Genomic DNA, 26,198 nt, shown 5'->3' with positions numbered 1-26,198 from the left:
AATACTGTGGGACTTAAGTATACTACAAATAGGTCATATTATGCTTAAATTTCTCAAAACCATCAACATGATCTTTACCTGTTCGTTCCACAGGAGTGACTGCCTGGATAACAATGACACTGGAATATGAGAGCTGCTCATCTTTTCTGTCACCACTGTTCTCATGGGAATGTATGCCACAGTGCACACGTGGAGGTTAGAGAACTTAGACAACTTAGAAAACTTGCTTTTCTCCTTTTTCCATGTGAGTCCAGGGAACTGATTTTATTCAGATCATCAGACTTGACAGCAAGCAATTTTAACCAATGAGCCATCATGCTGGCCCTACAGGAGCTGCTTATCTTAAAGCCCCAAACGGACACTATAACAAGCATGGAACTAAAATAAGAGATTGATTGATTGCACCTTATAAATGGAACACGGGTAATTGGGTGGTAGATTTTTTGTTGTTGTTGTTGTTGTTACTGTTACCGTTTTGGTATGAGATTCGTGCTTTTGAGATATGGTTCAGGCCAGCCTTGAAATAACTCACTGTGCTGACTAGGCTGGCCTCAAACTCACAAGCCTTCCACCTGGGCGTCCTGTAGCGGGTGTGCACTGTCATACTTTGCTTTGTTTAAAACCTTGTACTGATGACAAAGTAGTTTCCTATCTCCTTTTTGTTTTAAAATTCTTTAATAAAAATGAGTGTCATAATACATCCATTTTCAAAAAAAGGCTTTATATTAACAAAATTTCACTTTCTTTAAGTTTCAGACATATTAACAGGTCTTCCAAATCCCCTCCAACAAAAAGCAGAGCACATGCTTCTCAAAGCTTTAACAGAAAATTCAAAGATCACTGACCTGGTCCTCCTCTTCATCTTCATCCTCTGCCAGACGCTGCCTACCCACTTCATAAAGCCTACACACTGTGTCCATATTCAGTGCATCCATGCTGCCTTGATTCTGGAATGGAACAACCGTTCTGAAATAAGCAGTGGTCAGAGGCCATATCCACACTACAGCTGACTCTGATGTTTACCTTGATCCTATAACTAACAAAGCTTCCAGTACCAAAATTATCTGGCTGACTCAAAATATCACGCCTAGGACAGAGTGGAGAAAAAAAAAGGATGGGAACATTTAGGCAGTGGTACCTAAAACCAAGGAGAAGCCACTGGAACAAGCTTATCTGGTGAGACAAAGACTCCTATATAGCAATTTGAGTGCAGGAGCTGGAATTTATACATGGATTTTCCTCATTGTTTCTCTTGGACTACAAGTCTCCCAACTCCTATCAGTTTAGTAATCTATAATCTACCATTGAGAATATTACTTAATTTTAAATATATTGGTATCAGATAAAATGCTAAAATATACCTTGAAAGTCACCTTAAATACCAGAACAAAAGATGAGAGTCTCTGTAAGCCCCCCTTACCTCAATGACAGCAAGATAACAGTCTTTGGTGTCTGTGCATAGATCAAAGATGTTCCGTTTCACATCAATAGTTGCTGAAAAATAGAACATGACAGAAAATTAAGTTAATCCTGTGACCTAAAAACCTGCTTTTTGTTTACAGGAATTTATTACAGGCCCATATTGAGGACTAGATAGACTGCTCAGTGGTTAAGAGAGCACCCTTGCAGAGGACCAAAGTTCTCAGCACCCATGCTGGGCAGTTCACAACCACCTGTAACCAACTGCAAGGGATCTGATGCCTCTGGCTTCTGTGGGCACCTGCATTCACATGAGCATACCTATATACACACATACATATAGTTTAAAATATATATTTAAGGCTCAATAATAAATATTTCTCATAACTAGAAAAATGGGGGATTTTAAGGAAGAATATGAAAACATGAAGAAACAATGATCAGCATTTGCCCTTTTCAGACTTACCTATGGGCTTATAATCAGTTGCATTGAATGTTCGGAAGGATGACCCAAAAGGGCTTTTCATCCTCTCTTCCAGTAAATCATCTTCATCATCTGCCTGCAACATTGCTAATTACGGGAAACAGGAGTGAAACATTACTAAAAATCAGAAACACTGCTGATCAAAATGAAACTACAAAGGTTGATCAAGACTTCAGTGAGTATCCTTCCAACTTTATTCTGCATTTATTAGTTCTTCTCCAGGTCTCCTCATTACATATACAAGCCACTGCAGCAAACAGAATCTTCAATCTCTCAGTAAGTGTTGTGGCTGAAGTTTTATAATATCCCACGAAAACAAATACAATGGTTTTAAAGATAACAATGTAGAAATTACTGCATAAAATTTCTTTCTGTAGAAATTTGTTGTGTTAAAAATTAGTAGCTTTAGGGGCTGGAGAGATGGCTCAACAGTAAGAGCACCAGCTGCTCTTCCAGAGGACCTGGGTTCAATTCCTAGCACTAACATGGTAGCTCACAACTGTATGTAACTAACTCAGTCCTAAAGGATGGACCTAGAACTTCCGTGGGCACTGCATGAACACAGTGTACAGACATATTCAGAACTCATAATGATATATTAAATTTTTTTAAAAATCGATTCAAAATCAAGTTCAAGGTCTGTCTAAGGTACCTGAGACCCTGTCTCAAACAAACAAAAAAATAGTAGCCTTTTATCCTAAATCAACAAAACGTTCATCTTCTCTTTTGTCACCATTGTTCTTTTTCTTTTAATTTTCAACTGTTTTTCACAAGCAAAAATTTCTAAAAGTATAGTGTAAGTGTAGGACAGGGTGAAGAGAAGGAAGGACAATGCTTATTACCTCCATACATCACTGTCCCAGTGTGGTTAAACACCACACGACATTGATCCAGAGCAGGAACAGTGTGTAAAAGATGGAAAGTTCGAAGGTCCCACTAGAAGGGGTGTGATTAAGGAAAACTGTTTTACAAAGGTAAGAGTGAACCATGCTTGGCAAGCACTCTGCACTACATCCCTTCAATGCACAAGGTTCTTCTCTAACCTCATGGAAATGTTCAACTATCGCCTCTTTTTCTTCCTAGTAAATACTGACAATTTAAATGCCAGCATATATTACTAATTGCTATTCCTGCAAATAATCCCACAAACATAAATGCTATGTGAGCTCTCCCTCCCAATGGTACAGTCTATTCTCCTCATGTCTAGCAAATCATTTCTACAGAGCAAAAGGGACGCAGTACTGAAATGTTTCTAACAAATCAAGTAACACTTGGAAAGTCAGACATGAGTGTAAAGGATACAATCTCTGTATTAATGATGACTTCCAGCCCATTTGGATGGAAAACACCACTGATATTCATGTTGAACTTGTCAAACTTGTGGATGGCCTGTGCAGAGCGGACATCCCAGAGGACGCCATCATTTAAGACAAGATCATCTGTAGGATTAAACGTGGCACAGTTCCTCTTGTAGTTGTTGGCAAGATCTGGGTTAAACAGAGTCAACAGCTTGTTGCCAGTCTGAATATCATAAATCTTTAGAGAAGAAGGGGCAGGAAGAAAAAAATCAGACCAATTTACACAGTGTCAGGATTAAAGAGACTGTGAGATACCTCTCCACATTCTCAAACATCAATTACAAAAGCTCTGACATGCACAACTGAAATGTTCAATAGCACACCATTGAAAAAAGGTTACATACTTCAGTGCCCAGCTAAGCTTGGAAAACCCCTTTCCCCAGTATAATGAGAACTCAACCCACATTAAGGATTTAAATAACAAACAAACCTTTTCTTTTCCTGTTTTGAAGAAACAAAATGTTTCCAAGGTTAAAACCTGAGAAGTTGTCATCAGTGACTAACCATAAACTATTACTCAAGTGAAATACCTAGTTTTTTCTTTAAAATCCCAGAGTGTATTTTAGTCCTATCATACTACAAAATTCTAAAGTCTATAATTTGCAACTGACACAGAGACCGTATCTTTCCCATCAATTAAGACATGCTGTAATATTTCCAATTTTAAAAGTCCCTCCTTAGATACAAGTAAGGAGGCATCTTAAAGAAACAAACAAGCCCAAATCATGGATAAGACAACCACCCTGGTCACTTCAAAATTCAAAGCTAGAAACACCACAGAAAAGATTCTTAGCTTTAAAATATTAGCAAGACAAAACCCAACAACATCTCATGAATCTCGACTAGGTCCAGGTTAAAACAAAAGCAAAGGACCTTTGAAACCAAGTACATCAGGAACAATAAGAAAGCTAAGTGTGGACTAAATAATAGGGATATGTCTGGAAATTATTTGAAATCGATTATACAGTTGAGTATCTTTATTGTTAGAAGACAAATAGTATACAGACAAAAATGTCATGATGTTCACACCTCATTTCAAGTAACTTTTTTAAAAAGAAATTTATACAAAAAATATTGCAAAATATTAAAATTACAAATCTAGGTAATGGGGGTGTGTATTTCTTTTTCGGTTTTCTATATGCTGCTATGTTTCCAAAGGGGAAAATATTGCTTATATCCTCCCCAAGCTCTTAGCTCACTTCTCTAGCTGCTTGCATGATAGTCACACCTCCTTTGGGGTTAAACACTCCTCTGTCTTACTCTGCAACATTTACTATTTAATATGTCTCACCCACCAATTAAGGCCCCCAAAAGGAAGAGGTTAATTTCATCTAAAACATGGTAAGAAATCATTAATCTCTGTTCTCAGCTGGGTTTGGCTGGCCCGCACCAATAATCTAGAATTTGGTGGGCTGAGGCAAAAGGATCCTACATTAGGCCAATCTACATAGAAAACCCTATCTCAAAAAACAAAAACAAAAAAAAAAAAAAAAAAAGGAAGAGATGGACAGACTGACTGCTGTACTAATAGTCCTTTCCAAAAACCAGGGTCATACTGGACATCTTCACATTTCCCCACATAGTTTCTTATTTGTGACAAAGTCTCACTAGTGATCAGTACTGGTTCTTGAACTTTCTTGATCCTCTTAGCCCCAAAGTAAGTAGTCACATTTACATCATGCCTGGCTCTTTGTGTAATGTCTAACCACTTTATTTACTCTGGACACAGATTACAGGTGTGGGGGGTTTTGGGTTTGGGTTTTGGTGCTCTGGGTCTCTAATTTTTGTTGTAGTTGTCATCTAAGATACTATAGATTGAGTCTAGATCATGTTAAACAAGAGTTTTCAGTGAGCTACATTCCCAGCCTTTTAAAATGAATATTGAATAGGCTCACTAATTGCTCAGGCCAACTCTGAGACTACAATTTCCCTGACTTAGCCTCTGAAATGACTGGGATTACAGACATGGACCACCACACCCACATTACTGTGTGTTTTCTAGCTGCCAATAGGACACAAATTCCCACATTACCTCTAGAAGATTTCAATGTGAGCAAATGAGTAAAATCAGCTTGATAGAAATCGATTCTTAAATACTTACATGGGCAATGTCTCCTTTTGTGCCTATGACCCGATCCTGAGAGTGCTTACTGAACTCAACATAGTGATCTTCTGTGAAGGAATGCCTACAGACAACAAAATTATTGAGGTAACAGATTGTCAGGACATACTCTTCAACCACCTGAAAATTCAGGTAATTTTCAATCTCTTGCAAAGCACACTTACCTGAAGATCCTTGGTTTCTGAAGAAGAAACTATTTGTATATATAGATTAAAAAGAAAAGTGCCCCCCCCAGGGGGGAAAAGAAGAAAAAAGAAAAGTCCCTCTATCAGTCCACCAGAGCAGATCTCAAATAATGGGAGTTTATTGATTAGAGAAATAGCTAGTATAGAACAGGTGCTTTTGAAATATTCCAGAAATTAATACAACTGTCATGTGAACATAATAAATAAATGTCCACTTGGGGTTAGTGAACAGTTCTCTGTATAATAGAAATATAAAGACATCATATGTAAGATTATTTGTAAACTAAGATAAATTCTTATTAAATGTGGATCTCAAGTGAGAAAGAAAATTAACAGTTGACAATAATCCTCTTTCCTCAAAGCAGCTTATAATCTAAAATAGGATGAAAAGAAATAAAGTGGGTCAATAAAACAGAAAATACAAAATACAATGCTAAAATAAATACATACTTCATATCAAATACTGATTTCATCCCCCAAAGTGCAGACAAAGGCTGGCTCCAAGTGGCCGATGTCAAAAGTAACGACCCATCCTATAAGACAGAGGAGTTAAAAATCACTAGGGTTTTAATTACATGTGCCTATAGGGGACTAGAAAAATATCATCATTAGGGGCCATAATATGGTACTTTTTTATAATTTCCTTATTGTGCATGTGTGTATGATATGCAGGTATGGGGATTTGTAGTATGCATGTAGAAGTCAGAAGACAACTTTGCAAAGTTAGTTTCTCCTTCTACCTTTATATGGGTTTCAAAGGAATGAACTGAGACAGGCAGTATGTGCACAGTAAGCACCTTTCCCCACTAACCAACCTTGTGAGCCTGGACTTTTTTGTGTGTTTTTTTGTTGAAATAGGTTCTATGTACTTGGGCTGGCTTAGAACTTACTCTGTAACCCAAAATGGCTTTGAATTCACAATCGTCCTTCCCGTTTCCCATGTACCACCACACGTAACTAACTCCCCTATCAAAAGATGGCCAAGTGGTTCAGTGGTTAAGAGCACTGGACTGCTCTTCCAGAAGTCCTGAGTTAAATCCCAGCAACCACATGGTAGCTCGTGACCATCTGTAATAAGATCTGATGCCCTCTTCTGGTGTGTCTGAAAACAACTACAGTGTACTCATACACATAAATATGTGTATTTGTAATAAATAAAAATAAATCTTTAAAAAATAAAAAGGGAAAAAAAGATGGCCAAGTATCTCATTTTCCTTTTGTCGTCTGAGTCAACATCAACTCTAGTTAACAATGAAGTCCAATAAATGGTCAAACTCTTAACTCTAGTTTCTCCATCAATCTCACAATGAGAGCACCCAGGGAAGGAATCCTCACCCTCGACGGTTCAAGATGTGTGATGGCTGAGTTGTGACAGTTATAGCTGGCCTCTTCCTGTCCACTAAATACATTGTAGAGCTTCAGCTGCCCTGTACAGGTACCAAGCATCAGGAAGCGCTCCCGGGCTGAGAATGCACAGCAGGTGAAGCCACTCTCATCCTCATTAGCTTCCCGGAATACTGAAATAGGACGAAATCTAAACGAGAGAGAGAGAGAGAGAGAGAGAGAGAGAGAGAGAGAGAGAGAGAGAGACAGAGAGAGAGAGAGAGAGAGAGAGAGAGAGAGAGAGAGAGAGAGAGAGAGAGAGAGAGATAAATCAGAATAAAGAATGTCTGGGAACTCTGAAAAACACAAATTTTTCTAGATGGTGTTAAAAAAAAAAAAGAGAGTATTATATTTCAAAATGTGAAGCCTTTCAAATAAAAGGTGGATTCTAAAGCATTACAGTAGCATTCAATAATTTAAATTTTCAATAAAAAAAAAGACTTGTAGAAAATGTGCAGACCCTTGATCTGTATCTATGATTTATAAAGAATCAGACAGAATATAACATGACTGGCACAAAAGGCAAGTTTGAAAAATGGCTGGAAACAATGAGTTAAGTTCTAAAACAACCTACTGGTTGTGACGACAGCAAACATATCTAAACACTGCTTAAAAAAAAAAAAAAAAAACATAACTGACTGATTAATTCACATAGCACACAGCAGACACTCAGTTAATCAATATTCAGGCCAGCAAATGACTGACTGTAATCACTCAGTGATGATACTGACCAAACACTGGTTTAAATAAAAAAATCATCCCAAGGAATTCAGGGAACCTCTCCTTACCTGCTAAAGATAAGGTGCCTATCAAAGCATCCGCCATCCACCCCTCCATATTTTGGGAATGATGCCCTTCGGTTTAGCCTTGAGGTAAAGTTTATTGGCGCTTGCCGCCTCTGTTTTGGCTCAGGACACTGATGAGGAGTGAAGAGAGAAAAGGGAGGACAGGTGGCAACGGGGTTCTTGCATCGAGCATGTTGCTCTCTAAGATACTCTGTGATGATACTGTCCAGCGTAGGTGGGGAAGGAAGATGTCTATCCAACTGTTTTTTTATGGCAGGGCTCTGGCTGTATGCACCATGGTCCGACTTCTGACGCAACACTCGAATTTTCCTGCCATTGCAAGGTGATGGCCTCTCTCTGACAAAACTGATCCTACCAATCAAAGGGGAGTTGCCAGCATACGATGGTCCAGGCAAAGCCAATGAGCCCTGAGGGGGGCGTGGTGGAGGATGGGCAGGGGGAGCAGAAGGGGCAGAAGCACCCACAGCAGCATGGCTGCCCAGTCGACTTGCAATGCCATTGGCAATCCGAGGGGTCCGGGGAAGAGAGACAGGAGAAGCAGCAGCAGTTACTGGGGTAAAAGCAGAAGAATGTGAGGCAGCAGTCATGGGCAGGTCAGCCTCTCTAGTCAGCACAGTTGCTGTCTCTCCAAGCCCTTTAGAAATGAGATGGTTCCGTATCAACAGGAGCAGCTCTTTCTCAGGGAAGGAGATCCTAGACTGAGCAACAACATCTGCTTTCTGCAGTCTCGCAAGAGACACATCAGTGCCAATGAGAAGAGGCTTTCCTGATACACGCTCAATAAGCTCAGCGGCGTATTTGCAGAACTTGACATGGTCACTACGCTTATCCTGCAGCACAGGCTCCTTCATCAGCTGTTGAATCTGGCAGCTACTAAAAAGGGGAAGTTTACTGATGATCTGTCGAACAGTGCTACTTCGAGACAGGCCCACAAGGGCTTTGCAGGCCAGTGCCCGGATCTGGTCTGCATCTGTAATGGGCATCTTGATGGACAATAGGGACAGAAGCACCTTGATGCCATTGTTGGACTGGACCACATTCCACATCTTGGCCAGAGTATGCTCACTGCTCTTGGGAGTCTGAGACAGCTTTCTCCGAGGAGTTCCAGAAATAAATTTGCCAATACTGGATATTCGGTTATCTGGACCACATACACAATTTATGATAATTTGAAGTGCTGACTTCTGAATTTCAGCATCATGGATAAAGAACTCACCCTCAGCCACTCCCAAAATAATGCTGATACCTACAACATAAAAAAAATTATATTATTTCTCATAAAACTAACAGCTAGAAGACCCATGTCAGCATATTACAGGAACACTTAATACATTCATCTTTACTGTGCACTATTAACGATAGCCAAGTTGGGCTGGAGAGATGGCTCAGTTCTGACTGTTCTTCCAGAGATCCTGAGTTCAAATCCCAGCAACCACATAGTAGCTCATAACCATCTGTAATAAGATCTGATACCCTCTTCTGGTGTGTCTGAAGACAGCGACAGTGTACTTATATATAATAAATAATTTTAAAACTTTTAAAAAAGGAGTGTGCCCTACATCTGACTGAGAAATAAGATTTAAAATGAAAGGAAGGAAGGAAGGAAGGAAGAAAGAAAGAAAGAAAGAAAGAAAGAAAGAAAGAAAGAAAGAAAGAAAGAAAGAATTAAAGAAAGAAAAGGAGCTGGAGAGATGGCTCAATGGTTAAGAACACTGACTGCTCTTCTTTCCAGAGATCCTGAGTACAAATCTCAGCAACCACATGGTGACTCACAACCATCTGTAATGGAATCTGATACCCTCTTCTGGTGTCTCTGAAGACAGTGTACTCATGCATTAAATAAATAAATAAATTTTAAAAATATATATCCAAGTTATGAGATCAGTATAAGCATCCGTCAACAGACAAATGGACAAAGAAAAAGAAAGTAAGGCATTGTGCACAATGGAATCTTACTCAGCAATAAAAAAAGACCAAAATTATGTTGCTTTACAAAAAAATAGACAGGGCTGGCAAAATGTTTTATGTAAAATCTCTTGGCATCAAGCCTAAAGATACAAGTTTTATCCTGAGAAATGACATTTGTTGAGAGAACTTTCTTTAGTAAGTTACCCTCTTATCCTCCACACATACACCATGGTATGCAAGAACACACACAAAACAAATAAAAATGTAAATAGAAAAAAAAAAAAGAGATGGATCTCAAGATAACATAATCCATATACAAAATCTAGAGTAAAATGGAGCAGAAGAAAAACCCATACATCTAGGATTGCAGTATTAAGAAAGCCAAGGCAGGAAGATACTAGTTATTTCAAGACAAGCCTGGGCTACACAGTAAATTCCAGGCCAGCCTGGACTAGTGTAAAGAACCTGTATCGAAAACAACCCACCACCAAAAAAAGCATGGAACTAGAATGGTGCCTAAGTAGGAGAAAAATAGTGACCTTTGTGGTTGATTTTATTGGTTGGCTTTTTGTTTTTTTTGAGACAGTCTCTCTCTTCACAGCTCTGGCTGTCCTATACACACTCTATAGACCTGGTTAGCCTCAAACTCAGAGACCCACTGGCTTCTGCACTGGCCTGGCAAAGGAAAATCTTAGAAAGGGAAAAAGATGAGAATGATGAGAGGAATAAAAACAAACAAACAAAAAGTAAAGTATTCTGTCCTATGTACAGAATCTGAATTTAAATACATGTTCATGGGACACATCAACAGAAGAGTGGCAAGAGGGTAGGAAGGAGGAAGTAGAAGGTATATGTGAGCAAGGTACCATTATTCGATTACACACACACACACACACACACACACACACACACACGTGCACCCACACTACATTTTTTAAGCAAAAGCTAATGACTGCCAGGTGGGAGTGGTATATGCCTTTCAGAGGCAAGGGCAGGTGAATCTCTGTAAATTCAAGGCCAACCTGGTCTACAGAACAAGTTCCAGGGCAGTAGGGCTACACAGAGAATCTCTGTCTCAAAAAACAAAAAGAAAAAAAAAAAAAAAAATAAAACAAAAAACAAAACAAAAAAATTATGGCTGCCCCCCGTATTGACACAACTTCATAGTTTGAAATTCTATAATTACTCTATTTAAGGAAGAAAGGAAAAGAAGGAAGAAAATAAATGCAAGGCTAGCCAGGCATGGTGGTACACACCAATGAGTCCAGCACTCAGTAGGTGGAGGCAGGCCATCCTCAGCTATGTACTGAGTCAGGACCAGCCTGGGATACATGAAACTGTGTCTCACACACACCATCCAAAAACAAACCAAACAACCAAAAGTAAGTACAAGTATTATTGTGCTACATTTTCTGTACCTTAATGGTATAATATCTCCCATATATTTTAGTATACAGAGGGGTTATGGGAAGTGTGAAAGTCACCTAAGTTTGTGTACATATTTCGTAGGTAAAAGGGACAAAAGCAGTTGGAATATTAAAACCTTTATGAAAAAGCCACATGACCTCAGCTAAGCGACTATCAGGGCTATAGGAACCTTGCCCACTATCTATTAAAAAGTTTTAAAAAGATGCTTGAGCTTTATGTATGCACTTTCATTCCCAGGCACTGGCCTGAGGACTACAGACAATCACTTCACCTCAGCAGCCTTCTCACACATGCTTTCTCCTCTGCTGTGTTTTCTGAGATAGTCCTCAGTGAGGTACCAAGCTCTTCTCTTTCACTGTTTGTCCCAACTTAGTAATTGTCATAAACGTAAGTTCTGGGAAGTGCACAAACACTAGTACCGAAATATCGGAACCACTTAAAAGCCAAAGTTTATTACTATGACTCTTTTTGTATTAACTGTACCGTGTCAATTACAGCAGACTAGGTAAACTCCTCTAGAACCTTCTATTCCAGTGGCTGGTTCTCAATGTTCCCAATGCTAAAATTCTTTAATATAGTTGTGGTGACCCCCAATCATAAAATAATTTTCATTGCTACTTCATAACTATAACTTTGCTGTTGTTATGAATCTTAATGTAAATATCTGATAAGCATGATATCTGCAATGCAACCCAGGAAAGAGCTTTCAACCTCAAAGAAAGGTTGAGAACCACTGTCCTCTTCTAAATCCTGAAATTAAGCTAAAAACATGACCATAAGAGCAAAGGTAAATCTACCACACAACAACAGACAATGGCAAGGTATCCTTGACAGACAGCTTAGTCTATAAATCATCTGCCTGACCATCACAGGGCTGATGTTTGCTCCCTAAAACCAGGAAGACAGAAAGAAAGGGAGAGAAAGGAAGGGGGGAGAGGGGGAGAGAAAGGGAAAAAGAAAGTAAGTCAGACAGACCATCTGTCCACCCATCTGTCGGTCCATACATGGTGATGTATGCTTGTATCCTAGTACTGGGGGAAAAGCCCATGCCCAGGGATCAATGAGCAACTAGTCTAGCAAACTTGGTGAGACCCAGATATCATAAAGAAAAATGGATGATGCCTGAGGAATGACACCTCATGTTGTGCTCTGGCCTTCACACACATGCATATACCTGTGTAGTCACAAAAACTGGCACAGTTACAAGATGAAACCTACCTACAGTGGAGATGGTAGAGCCAGCCTCGTCCAGTACATCCACTGACTCTGCCAACTGGAGCTGGATTTTTGGCACCACAGTGAGAATAGCCAGAACATCCAAAGCAAAACGCACAGTGTCATTCCTAAACAGGAAAAAGAATGGGTCAACAGGGAACTAGAGTACAATAATAAAAATAAATAAATAAATTTAAAAAACAAACACAACAGATTGAAACCACCATTTGAACAGTTCTATTTTTTAAATATGTAAAACTATGAGAACATACTGGATACTCTAGAAAATTATCTGGAAGCCAGGCAACAGTGGTACACACCTTTGATCCCAGCACTTAAGAGACAGAGGATCTCTGTGAATGTCACCAGCCTGGTCTACAGAGTGAGTTACAGACAGCCAGGGTGACACAGAGAAACCCTGTCTCAGGAAACAAAAAAAAAATTACAAAAAAAAAAAAATAATAATACTAATAAAATCCTGAGCTATGAAATGATGGTGATTACATTAACTTACTAGTGTACATGCCACAGTGTGTGCAGTCAGAAGACAACTTTCAGCATTTGGTTTTCTCCTTCCACCATATTAGTTCCAGAGACCAACAGAGACCAAAACAGGTCACCAGGCTTGTAGGCAATTTCTTTTCCCGCTGAACTATCTTACCTGCCCAAAACAGGAAGTTTTCTTTTTCTTTTTAATAATTTTTAAAAATACTTATTTATTTTATGTATATGAGTACCAGAAGAGGGCATCAATCCCATTACAGATGGCTGTGAGCCACAAGGTGGTTACTGGGAATTGAATTCAGGATCAGTTAGTGCTCTTAACCACAGAGCAAGCCCCCACTTTTTCTTGTTTTTAAACTTATTTAGAGTCAGGCACAGTGAGCCACACCTTTAATTCCAGCATTTAGGAGGCAGAGAAAGGTGGATCTCTGTTAGTTTGAGGTCACCCTGGTCTATCTAGTGAGTTCCAGAACAGCCAGAGCTATGTAAAGAGACCCTGTCTCAAAAAAGAAAACAATAAAGAGGGAGAAAGAGTGTTTATGTATCTCCTAAAATTCATTATCCAAAATGCTCTGGACCAAAAAAAAATCACTTCAAATTTCATTCCTTTCTGATTTTAGAGTACTTAGAATCTATCAGTTGAGAATCACTAATCTAAAAACTTAAAATCTGAAATATTCCAAAAAAAGGTATTTTAAAATATATTTCACAGGAAAGGGTTCAAAATACAATTAAATGAAAGAGAAAATATAGGATAAAAATCTAAAACCAAGTACTAAACATTTATAAGATGGGAAACTATTACAATCACATTTGTACCTTTATAACATCTAGTAAAGGTGAAAATGAAGATATGCTATAACCTGCATTCTACACACCACAGCCTCAAACACCAATCATGAAGAAACTATAGTACAGAAATACAGCATTTTAAATATTAATATGAAAAAGCAAATTGTAAAAAGACTAACATAACTGGAAATAGCATTACATGCCTATAATTTCATTACTCAGAGGTAAAGCAGAAAGTTTCTAAGCCAAGGTTAACCTGGGCTTAATAGATAGCTCCAAGACAACTTTGATTATGTATAATAGGACCCTGTTTCAAAAAAATTACAGGTGAGGGCTGGAGAAATGACTCGGTGGTTAAGAACATTGGCTGCTCTGTCAGAGGACCAAGGTTTGATTCCAAGCATACATACAGCATCCTATAACTCCTAGAGAATCCAATATCTTTTTCTGGCCTCTATGTGCACTGCACAAATGTACACAAACATAGATGCAAACTAACTATCCATACACATCAATTAAAATAAAGGGGAAAAAAAAACAAAAGCTAGATATGTACCGCAGTGGTAGCATGTGCAAAGTCCTATTGGACTCCAATATAGTTATACATTTTAATTTCTAGTATAGAAAACATTAATAATTATAACACAAAGCAGTATTTTTAGAGTACTGTATAATTTGGGATTTGTTTTGAAATGGGTTTGTTTCTCTTCGTAACCATGTATGTCTTAGAACTTGCTTTGTAGACAAGGTTGGCCTCTAACTCTAGAGATCTGCTTGCCTCTACCTACTACTAAGTGCTGGGATTAAAAGCATGTGCCATCACTACTTGCCTTAGTACAGCATGGTTTCTAATATGGCAACGAGTTCTAAGGCCAGAAAGTTTGAGAATGGCTATTCCAAAAGAAACCTATTCGATTTATAGTATCTCTGAATTTAGCGAACAGCCCACCCACCCTCTGGGTGGTGACAAGAGTAAGAGGACTGAGCTAGCAAGAGCCAGGTTGACTTCATGACAGGAAGCAAACTGGCAGTCTGGGAGATTAGGCCTAAATTTCTGTTTCCCAGAAATGAGAACCTGGATCCAGGAACCTGTGGTCATCAAAGCACATCCACCAACAGCCAATCAGAGAACTTGTCATCTAGCCTTAAGTAAGAATAGGTGGCTAGAATGAATAAGCAATCAATCCCTCAGAAAGGTCTCCAGAGTTTACCAATTGTAGAATTAGACCCCTAAAAATAGAGCTAACCAATCAAGGTAAAAGGGCAAATACCCCTCCCTGGAATTCCCCCTTACAAGAAAACTGGGCCTGTGAGCCCAGTAGGTGTCTCCATTCCCAAGTGGGAAGACCCCTGCATGCAGGAAATACAGCTGAATAAATGTTCAGCTTTTGCATACTATTTGAGTCTGGGGTACCATTTTTTCAGCAATTCTTGGATTCTTGGATTCTTGGACCGTAACAACAGTTTATGTAGCCTTGAATGTCCTGAAACTCTCTAGTTAAGGTTTAATTAGTTATTATGTATTGTAATTCAAAGTGTGGCCCCCCCAAGACCAGATTGCCCTAGAGACCAGAGTCCACAAGTAGATTCAAGTGACACTATGTAACCTTTCTGATTGGTAAATAAAGATGATGACAGCTGGGCAGAAGAGACACAGGTGGGGTTCAGGGTTCCTGAGATGGGGTGGGGGAGTGAGGAGGGAGAGACAGAGACAGAGAGACATAGAAGACAGAGACAGGAGAGGAGAAAGCAGGAAAAAGGAGAAAAGAAGGAGAAAGAGAAGAATGAAGAGGAAGAAGTATTGCTTACAGGAACTGTAAGCCTACCTAGAATCTGTGGGTGTGGCTAGAGACCACTGCGGCTGGATCAGGAGAGAGCCAATAAGAAAGAGACAGTGGCATATCTGGCTAATTAAGCTAATGAAATGCTGGGGGCAGGTATAAAGGTTTACCCAGTTCCTACATTAAACCAGTCTGCTTTTGCCACTTGCCTGATTCCCAGAGTCTATGTTGTTGAATCTGTACTTTCTTACACCCACCTCCAAAGATCGTGGTTGGGGTTGCAAGCAACAGAGGAGAAGGTGAAAGAGGGAAGCGAAAGCTACCATAGGTTAGGTGAGTTATAAAATAATGGCCATTTGGGTTGGCTAAATGGAGTTAACAGCAGCCCAAACAAAACATGACAAGTTATATAATCGATTTATTGGCTGGAAAATAGATGTTATAGCATAGAGGATAAATACCTGCTCAACCCTTGCGCTGATTAAGGCTTATTGTAAATTATAAAGGCTGTGTGTGTGTCTTTATTCCTGAAACTAAATGGTTAAAGGTGGAGCAGAAACATATCTTTCTTTTGTTTTAAGGTTTATGTACAGTACAGTACACTGTCACTGTCTTCAGACACAACAGAAGAGGGCACCAGATCTCATTACAGATGGTTGTGAGCCACCATGTGGTTGCTGGAATTAAACTCAGGACCTTTGGAAAAATAGTGAGTGTTCTTAATTTCTGAGCCATCTCTCCAGCCCAGGATTAAACATTTCTAAAACACTAACTGCAGACCAAGGACTGAGATTAAAAGTGTACCACACCCAGAGATAATATTTCATGTTCCCTTTTCATTTCCTTCACTACTTGAAAGGCAGAAGCAGGCAAATCTGAGTTTAAGGCCTTCCTAAAATTCAGGATAGCAAGACCCTGTCTCAAAAAAAAAAGTTTATGAGTCAGTTATTAGGACAGACACATGCCTACGATTCTAAGCATTGGGAGCAAGGCTGAAGCAGGAGGATTTCAAGTTCAAAAAGAGCCTGGGTCTAAACATTAAAAGGAGGGATGGGAGTGGATGGGTTAGGTATACTAAGGAAAGGATAAAGGGAGGAGGGAGGGAGAGAACAAGCCTCCCTGATTCCAAATATTTACCTTGCCAAATATGTACTCAAATAAATAGATAAGTAGACTAATAAGGTAAGGTAAATAGGGAGGGAGGGAGGAAGGGAGGGAGGGAGGGAGGGAAAGAAGGAAGGAAGGAGGGATAGAAATATTTAAAACAAAAGTCACAATTTTGAGGTGAGGGAGATAGACTAGCAGGTATAGTTACTTGCCACCAACCTAATTCCTGAAATATCACTGTGATAGGAGATAAGTAACACCTGTGAGCTGTCTTCTGACTTCACACACACACACACAAAAAGAAGTTTTTTTTTTTTTTTTTTTTAAATCACACTATAACTGTGCATCATAGCACACAGCCTTATTTATAACCCTTGGGGGCTCAATGAGGACTCAGGACTAACTATATAGTGAGATATTCCAAATATGTAACAGTTAAATAAGAAGTTTAGATTGATAGATAGGGACTGTTCTTCCAGAGGACATGGGTTCAAGTCCTAGTACCCACACAGCATCTCACAATGATCTGACTAAATTCTAGGGGTTTTTTTAAAAATATTCATTTATTTATTTATTATATATGAGTACACTGTCACTGTCTTCAGACACACCAGAAGAGGGCATCAGATCCTATTGCAGATGGTTGTAAGCCACCAAGTAGTTGCTGGGAATTGAACTCAGGACCTCTGGAAGAGCAGTCCATCTCTCAAGCCCTCTAGGGTAATTGCTAATCTATCTCTTCAGCTCCTCAAGAACCTACATGTGAGGCACATAAGCTTATACAACTACACACACAACATTCAAAGAAACAAGTTAAATAATAAGAAAATAAAAATCACTTTCATACTTAAGCTACTTCCTTCTCAGAGTCAAATATAAAACTTCAATCTGACAACAGCTTGTTAAGCATGCATTATGTGTTATGTATTATATCTTATGAACTTCATGTGAAACCTTTGGTCCTACCTTGCATAATAGGTCTTCCAATTGCAGGCGATGGAAATAAGCTGCAGTAAGAGCTGCACACAGGAAAGCTTGAGGAAGACTTCAGCAGGTTCCCAATAGAGCTGAGCTGGGCCATATTCTATCAAAAACTCCATCATCTCCACAATCTGCTCATGAGTATATGAGCATGCCTATAAGAAGTATGGGTAATTATGATACGTAATTGCATCATCTACGTACTCAATGCTTGCCAATGGTTTTAATAATAGCTTTCAATTTCTACAATTCTTGTAAATTCTTACAATTTTTACAATTCTATGTAAAGCAGTACTACATAACACTTAGTCCTTATTTGTAAAACACACATAATAAAAAAAAAATAATAAAAAAATATGAAAGGTTAATTTGGACAAATTTATGAAGGTTAAGAGAAAGTAGCACCACATAAGCAGGTATCTTTTCAGCTTGTGATTTATTCTTTCCAAAAAGAAATTTTGCACAGCACTTTGCTATTTTCACAAAAACAAGCAGTTTTACTCACACCTCAATCCATCCTTTAGTTCTAGTGTGCCGGAGAAGTAATGACTCACAAGTGAAAACAAAAAAGGTCCTTGAAATTCATCTATTCTCTCCACTTTCAGCTGTACTGCTCTCAATTGTACAGGGCAAGTAAAGAAGCAGAAATGTGTGTGTGTGTGTGTGTGTGTGTGTGTGTCCCCTACAACGGCTGCAAGTAATGCTAATTTTTAAGACTGCATCTGGAGTATCAGGATATAAAGTTTTACAGCACTTACCAGGCAAATGTGAGAGCATTATTTTGATCTATCTCTCTCTCTCTCTCTCTCTCTCTCTCTCTCTCTCTCTCTCTCTCTCTCTCTCTCTCTCTCTCTCTCACACACACACACACACACACACACACACACACATTTCTGCATCTTTACCTGCCCTGTACAACTGAGAGCAGTAAAGGTTAGCTAGTCATGTAGTACATGCCTTTAATCCCAGAACTTGGGAGGCAGAAGCAGATAGTTCTCAATGACTTCCATGCCAGTCTAATCTACATAATAAAGACACTGCATGGTGCCTATTCTCGGCTGTCAACTTGACTATTTCTAGAACTAAGGCCAAATCAGCTAGGCTCGCTTATGAGATTTTTTTTTTTTTAATTAAATCATTTGAAGTAGTATGATCCACTTTTAATCTGGATCTTTTAGAATGGGAAGATATATCATTAATCCAGATCTACTGAAGTGGCAAAATCCACATTTCATCTGAGCTACACCTCCTGGGCCTCCTATCCTATATATCCTTTATCTTCTTATATTCTCCTGTCCTCTACATAAAGGACATGGAAAAAGAAAGCTTTTGCTTGATCTGCTTGCTCCATTCCTTCACTGGCATTACAACCTACTTCTGTCATATACTGAAGACCAGCTGAAGCATCCAGCCTCATGAATTGAACAGCTACTGGAATCTTGGGACCTTTGTTGGTAGACAACCACTGTTGAACTAACTGAACCACAGCCTATAAGCCATTCTAGTAAATTCCCATAGGGAGAGAGCAAAGGTGTGTGTTCTCATTCTATAAGTTTTAGAGAACACAGACCACAGATTTTGGTATCAAGTGGTTCTATAGCAACAGAAGTATAAGAATAAACTTTTTAAGTATCTGGAACAGGCTTTCCAATTTGTTAACATCTACAGTTACTGAAGCCCCCTCAAGTTACTAAAGACTCTCCTGGAAGCTTGGAGAGTATTCAAAGACCATGATGTGATGTATTTTACAAACTTAAGGAGGCAAAAAAAAAAAGCATTTGATTATCCTGATGCACCAATTGTGAGAGGCAATAGATTTGGTGACTCTGTATGGAAAACTTGAAACAAGGTGGTGCATTTAAACTCAGCACTCCAGAAGCAGAGGAGGTAAATCTTTTTGAGTTCCAGGACAGCAAGGGCTACAAAGAGCTACCCTGGGGGAATAAAAACTTCTGGCACTTCCTGAAAAATGATGATGATGCTTTGTTGCTCCGAATAAATTAACAAAGGATAGGAGAGCTCAGTGTTAAAATTAACCAACTTCCAGCATCTCAGAATATAATGAAGAACAACAATTAAGTGTCAAAATCTGATCAGCTCCAGATGAAAATGAACAATCTAAAAGGTTCTAAAAGTGCCTTGAAAGAGAATCTTCTCTCCAGCAGCCAAAGAGCTCAAGTTATGTAAAACCAAATAAAAGCCTTCATTATTAGACTGGCTGAACTACTACTACAAAAAAAAAAAATTAAGTCTCAGTCTCTGAGAGTGTCAAAGTAAGAGCATTTATTGGTAAAGAATGGAACTGTATAACTTTCGATGAAGAAGTGTGGGAGAACCCTACTGAGACTGGGAACTTTGAACCCTCAGATTCTCAAGGTTTATCTAAAACCTAATCCTTCACACAATGAAAAGGTCCAGAAGACAGGCCCATCACTAATCCTATAAGACACAATATGGTGAGAGGGACACCAGCCCATCTGAACAGCTCCTGTTGTCACCCCTTTACTTAGGAAAGGCCTTAGGGTAGGAGATACTGCTGCTAAGTTGGATATATTAAATTAACTGGACCTCAAAATAGCAGAACCAAGTGGCAGTAACAAATTGCCAAAGGCAAGATGATTATAATTATTGTAATGGGCAGCATAGACAAAGTCCATAATAGCTTGACCTATAACATACAGCAAAGGCAAAGTGATTTTTATGGTGGCACGACTCATATAAACCTTTAGTATTAGTGGTATCTAAGTCAGTCATGGTGTTTCCAGACATGAAATAGGGACATACCACACGTTTGATCTATTCAAGTGGAAAAATTCTAAAACAAATGAAAGACTACATCAGATTGCAGCAAAAGAGAATCTCAGCCCATGGACCAATCTCCAGACTTAAATAAGCAACATCCCTCCATGACCTCTGCATCAACTTGTACCTCCAGATTCTTGACTTCCTATGATGATGAACAGTCATATGAAAGCATAAGCCAAATAAACCCTTTTCTCCCAAGCTACTTTGGTCATAGTGTTTCATCACAGAAATGATGTCATCATACTCAAAAATAAAATTAAACACAGGAATAAATTATTATCCGCTTACCTTGTAGGGAGGCTGGGGGTGAACAAGAATACCACCCTCAGTCCTCTGAAGTGACTGCTTGACTTGTTCCAATTTAATGGCCAGGTGAGCCTCAAAATACTTTCGCAGAGCCATGCAGGTATGTTTTCCTGTTTGGCGACTAGCAAATATTTCGTCATCACTCAAAAGTGCACCCTGGTCTTCCAAATTTAATATCTCCAAAGTACTGATCTATTATTAGTAAACAAGTATAAGATTGCAAAGGAGGGGGAAAGAACACAGAAAAGTAAAAAGATAAGATTTTGGTAAATGTTTCTGTTCAACAGTACTGACAAATACCAAAGTATATCCAGATACAACATGCTAACAGTCCTATGAAACAAACAGCTTCTAATTATATTAACATATATACAGAGAATGAGGTGTTAAGTAACCTTGTAGTCCAGCACTTGAGAAGCTGAGCAGGAAAGCACTAATTTCCAGGACAGCCAATCTACATAAGAAATCCAAGGCTAATTTGAGCTGCAGAGAAACTCTTAAAAAATTCAAAATGAGGGAGAGAGATGACTCAGCGGTTAAGAGCACTGACTGCTCTTCCAGAGGTCCTGAGTTCAAATCCCAGCAACCACATGGTGGCTCACAACCATCTGTAATAAGATCTGATGCCCTCTTCTGATGTGTCTAAAGACAGTTACAGTGTACTTAGATATAATGAATGAATGAATGAATGAATAAATAAATAAATAAATATTTAAAAAGATCAAAATTAACCAGATACATTGTGTGGTGGCCCAAAATTCGATTCCAGCTCCCGCACTAGATAAACAAGAACAAGAAAATTTGACACAATTTCAAAAGAGTAGGAGAGAAAGTAAGGTTATCACAACAACCCTCCTACAAAATTACTATGTGCCCTACAAAGGCATGGTAAATTCTCCAACCACCAAAGACACAGGAAAGAGAACAGGGCTAAGTACAGCAGTTCAGTGGTATAGCAAATGTGCAAAGAGGTCCTGGGTTCAATCGCAAGCGTCAAAAAACCAGAAAAAGAAAGTAATAAAAACTCAAAAAAGGAAAAAATTTAATTTATACAAGGACCACCCAAAAACACCAATCAGAAATGTTCTCCCAGCTGGGTGCAGTAATATGTACCTGTGATCCCTGCACTGGGAACTGGAGGCAGGAAAGATAGTAGTTCAAAATCATCTTTAGCTACACAGTTAAGACCAGATTGGGCTACATGAACACTATATTCAAATAACCAAAAAGAAATTTCCTTTCTTCTACAAGATGGCTTTCGGAATAACCTAAAGAAGTAGGATCCCTACATTTAACTGAAGAGCCAATGGAAGAACCTCACCAAGTTCACCAGACGACGAAGACCATCGTAACGGTCAAAAAGCTCTAAGACAGCCCGGAATGAGAAGCATATTGAGAAAAACATAGTAGCATGGCAACATCCTGAAGCATGAGAACATTCCATTAACCATAGGGTATAGTTCACCACATCAGATAGAACATTGTGAGGATGCATGCAAACCTGCAAAAAAATAAAACATAAATATATTTTAACATTTGGGGCAAAGGTATCTTTGAAATGGGATGAAAAATTCAGTGGATACAAAGGTCTACAGAATACAGTGATCACTCTTAGTCAATTCTAGAAAATTGTTTCAAACCTAAAAAACTACCTACATTTAATTAAGTATAGCCTATACTTACTTAAAGCCAAAAGTGCATCATTTAATGCTTCTAAATAACTCTACATACTGAGTATTTTTCTACTATGTACTTACATACTATAGAAATCTATTTGCTTTATTAATATTTATCTATCAAGTATTAAATCTTGCTTAACAATTATAAAGAAGCTCATGAATGTTAAGGACTTTTTTTTCTCTTGAGATAGTATCTCTAGGTAGCCCAGGCTAGCCTGTAACTCATTATTTAGACCAGACTCACAGAGATCCACCTGCTTCTGCCTCTCAAATACAAGGATTAAAAGATTAAGTCACCATACCCAGCAAAGACATTCTTAAAAGTGGCTAAGCTGTTAGGCAGTGGTGACACAGGCCTTTAATCCTACTACTCTGAAGGTAGAGACAGGTGGATCTCTAAATTCGAGGGCAGCCTGGTATTCTATAAAGCAAGTCCCAAGACAGCCAGGACTATACAGAGAAACAATGTCTTGAAAAAAATGATTAGCCTACTACTGATACTAAGTCTACAAGTGTTGAGTCTGCTGCTCCACTGACACATGCACATTCATATGTGCATGCTTCCTATTAGTTTAAACAATCAACTGTAAAACATTTCCTAGGTTTGGTACTTTTTTTCTACATTTTAGCCATAATTAACTTTGTGCATATAAGTAGTTTACTATTCACAAAATGTAAAATTTTAACTACATTTAACTTAAGAAATAAACAAAGACAACACTCAAAACAATCATCAGCTTAACTTAAGAAATAATATACTGGGGCTGCAGAGATGACTCAGCAGTTAAGAGCACTGACTGCTCTTCCACAGGTCCTGAGTTCAATTCCCAGCAACCACATGGTGGCTCACAACCATCTGTAATGTGATCCAACGCCCTCTCTGGTGTCTGAAGTCAGCTACTGTGTATTCATATACATAAAATAAATAAGTAAATCTTATTTTTGTATTTGAATTTTTTTTTAATAAGTAACTCTAAAAAAAAAAAAAACTAAGCCAGATAGCGGGGCACACCTTTACTCCCAGTGCAAAGATTAAAGGCACATGCCACTGTGCCCAGCATGGACATTCTTAAAAGTGGCTGAGCTGTTGGGCAGTGGTGGCACAGGCCTTTAATCTCTTGGGAGGCAGAGACAGAAGAATCTCTGAATTTGAGAATGGCCTCTCAAGCCTCAGAATGAGTCAGGCCAGCCAGGGTTACACACACATACACAACACACACATATAAAAGGTCATATATTGTACAAAATGTAATACAGAAATGATAAGCCCTCTCCAAGAGAGATCCAGGGGAAACATCGCTTTTCAAATGTGCAACCCACTCACGTTTTTTAAAAGATGTTCACAAACATGGCAGACTTAATGAAAAAACAAAAGACTCAAACTAAGACTGAGAACATCTGCAATTAGTTTATGATCCATCGCAAATTATTTAACATATATAAAGCATCATCTGTTTTTAAAATTAATTGACTTTAAATGTAATACAACTCTACTGAGAGACAAATGAAAAGTGCCTGGCTACTAACAGTAATGCCGCAGAAATCACAGAAAGCAAATAAAGCTTACAGAACATCTGTCTTGCACTTCCTCTGTAAAGTCAGAAATTTTCTAAACATTGTATGTTTTAAGATGCTTTATGAAACTACACATTCACATGACTCATGTCTTTCATAAGAATTTTGTTTTCAACTATGCATCTTATCCAAGTACTGTTCTGTGAGTGTGCTATGTAAAGAGATGGTCCCCATCAAATCCCATCCTCTTCACCTGAATGGACTAGACTTACTCTTTCCATAGCATCCTGGTTGTAGGACAGGTAGTACAAGCACATGGATACACCAGTTGCAGCCATAGAAGGACGAGGAATTTCCAGTAATTTCTGTACTCCACCATGTGCAACAAATTCTGTGGCAAATTTGTTATGGAGTAGGAGAGATGCTAGGTGCTAAACAATAAGGACATATGTTACAGCGGGAAAAATCAAAAAACGATCACACATCTCTTAACATAATATTAAACTGCTAAAGAGTCATGTAAGAACCAAAGTCTCAAAAATGAAAACCCAGAAAAAAGAAAATAGGAAAAAGAAATAGAAGTGATAGAATTTTAAATTCTACAACATCCCTCTTTCCTTCCTAACATAAAGTGTTCATCTCTCAAAGACCTATCAGGGTAGAGAGAAAGGTTAGAAATAGAACCCAGAGCCTTGCTAAAAATGACCTGCACCCAACAAGCTACACCCTCAGCAAACCAAAAGTTTATATGCAGGTTGAAAACAAGAAATAGGGCCGCCTGGAATATTCTTGTTACTGCCCATCATTGTAGGGTATAGAGTAAAACAATAAACCTGGCTTTGGAGTTTTTGTTCGTTTTGGCTTTTTTTTTTTTTTTTTAATTTCTACTTCCTCTTATGCAGATGTGGAGAGATGAAAATTGCCAGCATTATATTCCTGCTACCATGGGCCTACCTACTTGCCATGCCTTGCCTTGTCTTCCCTATGTGATGGACTATATTTTATCCCTTCAAACTAAGCAAAATAAACTCTTCTGCTGTGGATTTGGTATAATGATTGAATTATGTTAACTGGGTTCCCAAAATTGCACAAGAATCCGCATGTAAGACGCTGAGAGTCAGTCGGTTCTGACTGGTGAATAAAGTTGCCGGTAGCCAATGGCTGGGCAGGGAGACAGAGGTAGGACTTTAGGATTTAAAAGAAAGGGGACCAAGAGAGGAAGGAGTTAGAACCACCATGCCAGGAAAGAAAAACAAGCAGGCCTAAAAAGTGCAGGATAGAGACAGCCAACATGTAAGTGTTGGGGATCATGGCCCAGGAGGGCTACAAGCCTGGGTTTGGGGTGATCAGGATGGAATAGATTTAATAAGTAATAATTCAGGAATATAGGAAGGGAGAATATGCTAGCCTCATGGAGGTTTGGAGGGGCCCAGCCATCAAGCTGCTTAAGGAATACTAAAATACAAGGTTGCCTATGTTTGTCTTTCATTCAGGAACATTCGGGCAGGCAGTGAGGAATGCTCACAGCCACCACTGCCAGATTGGTGTGATTAGTATTGGTCACCTACTGCTACCATCTTCCATAACAATAACAACAAAGTCAAAGGAACAAAAGTAAACTACATTTAACAGTGCTGGCCTAATCTCATCAATTTAGTAGGCTAAGACAGGAGAGCCACACTTCATGGCCAGCTTAGGGACTTAGTGTGACCCTGCCTCAAAAGTGAAAAAAAGAGAAGACCTCTCAAGGCCTAGGTTAGTTCTCAGTACCCCACAGACACAAAGGGTGATAATCCTAACTCTAACCAATGGCACAATTTTACAATCATTTTATTAGTACATGACTTTTGCTAACCTTCCCAACTTAATTTTTCATATATAATCAGCTCAGTGTTCAAATCCAAGTTCAGTCACTGACTTTATGAAGTCCAAACAAAATGTTTTCTATTTATTTCCAATTTAGCCACAAACAATAAAAAAAAAAACTTTTTAAAACAAGTTTCATTATGTGTCCCAAGCTGGCCTCCACCTCACAGATGATGGAATTAGACTCCCAAAGAACAACCTTAAGCAAAGCAGCAAAAGTGGTAGGATTCTGCTATATCAGAATACATTTTAAAATATTGTAACTTCAAATTTTTAGATATTTTATTATATTTACGTGTCATGTGAGTTACTATGGTGTTATATGTGGAGGTCAGAATACAAACTGCAGGAACTGGTTCTCTCCTTCCACCATGTAGTTCCCAGAGATCAATCTTAAGTCATCAGGCTTGGCAACACATGCCTTAACCTGCCAGCCATCTTTAGTGGCCCTAGATACCCAGTGTCCTTGAACCCACTGTCCCTGCCTCCCGGAACAGGGATTGTAAGAATAAACCATCACACTCAGCTAAATTTTTAACTTTTAAGTTTTATTT

At 38.8% G+C, this 26,198-nt stretch overlaps 1 protein-coding gene across 2 annotated transcripts in view; it reads right to left on the bottom strand.

Annotated features, from left to right (window-relative positions):
- Positions 1–26,198, bottom strand: part of DCAF1 (DDB1 and CUL4 associated factor 1) — a 57,406-nt gene that overhangs the window by 13,160 nt on the left and 18,048 nt on the right. For both annotated transcript variants that reach the window (XM_080934138.1, XM_080934139.1), the window contains exons 9-22: positions 24,051–24,209; positions 21,906–22,085; positions 20,567–20,776; positions 17,459–17,628; positions 12,312–12,436; positions 7,740–9,003; positions 6,904–7,102; positions 6,019–6,101; positions 5,363–5,447; positions 3,206–3,439; positions 2,746–2,839; positions 1,886–1,990; positions 1,421–1,494; positions 846–947 (exon numbers count right to left, since the gene is read on the bottom strand). In XM_080934138.1, the coding sequence (XP_080790264.1) occupies positions 846–947; positions 1,421–1,494; positions 1,886–1,990; positions 2,746–2,839; positions 3,206–3,439; positions 5,363–5,447; positions 6,019–6,101; positions 6,904–7,102; positions 7,740–9,003; positions 12,312–12,436; positions 17,459–17,628; positions 20,567–20,776; positions 21,906–22,085; positions 24,051–24,209 (3,084 nt within the window). The remainder of the gene's footprint in view (positions 1–845; positions 948–1,420; positions 1,495–1,885; positions 1,991–2,745; positions 2,840–3,205; positions 3,440–5,362; positions 5,448–6,018; positions 6,102–6,903; positions 7,103–7,739; positions 9,004–12,311; positions 12,437–17,458; positions 17,629–20,566; positions 20,777–21,905; positions 22,086–24,050; positions 24,210–26,198) is intronic.

Source organism: Micromys minutus (genome assembly GCF_963924665.1).
Source record: "Micromys minutus genome assembly, chromosome: 21".
Taxonomy (NCBI): domain Eukaryota; kingdom Metazoa; phylum Chordata; class Mammalia; order Rodentia; family Muridae; genus Micromys; species Micromys minutus.
This window is presented reverse-complemented; position numbering and strand designations above follow the sequence as displayed.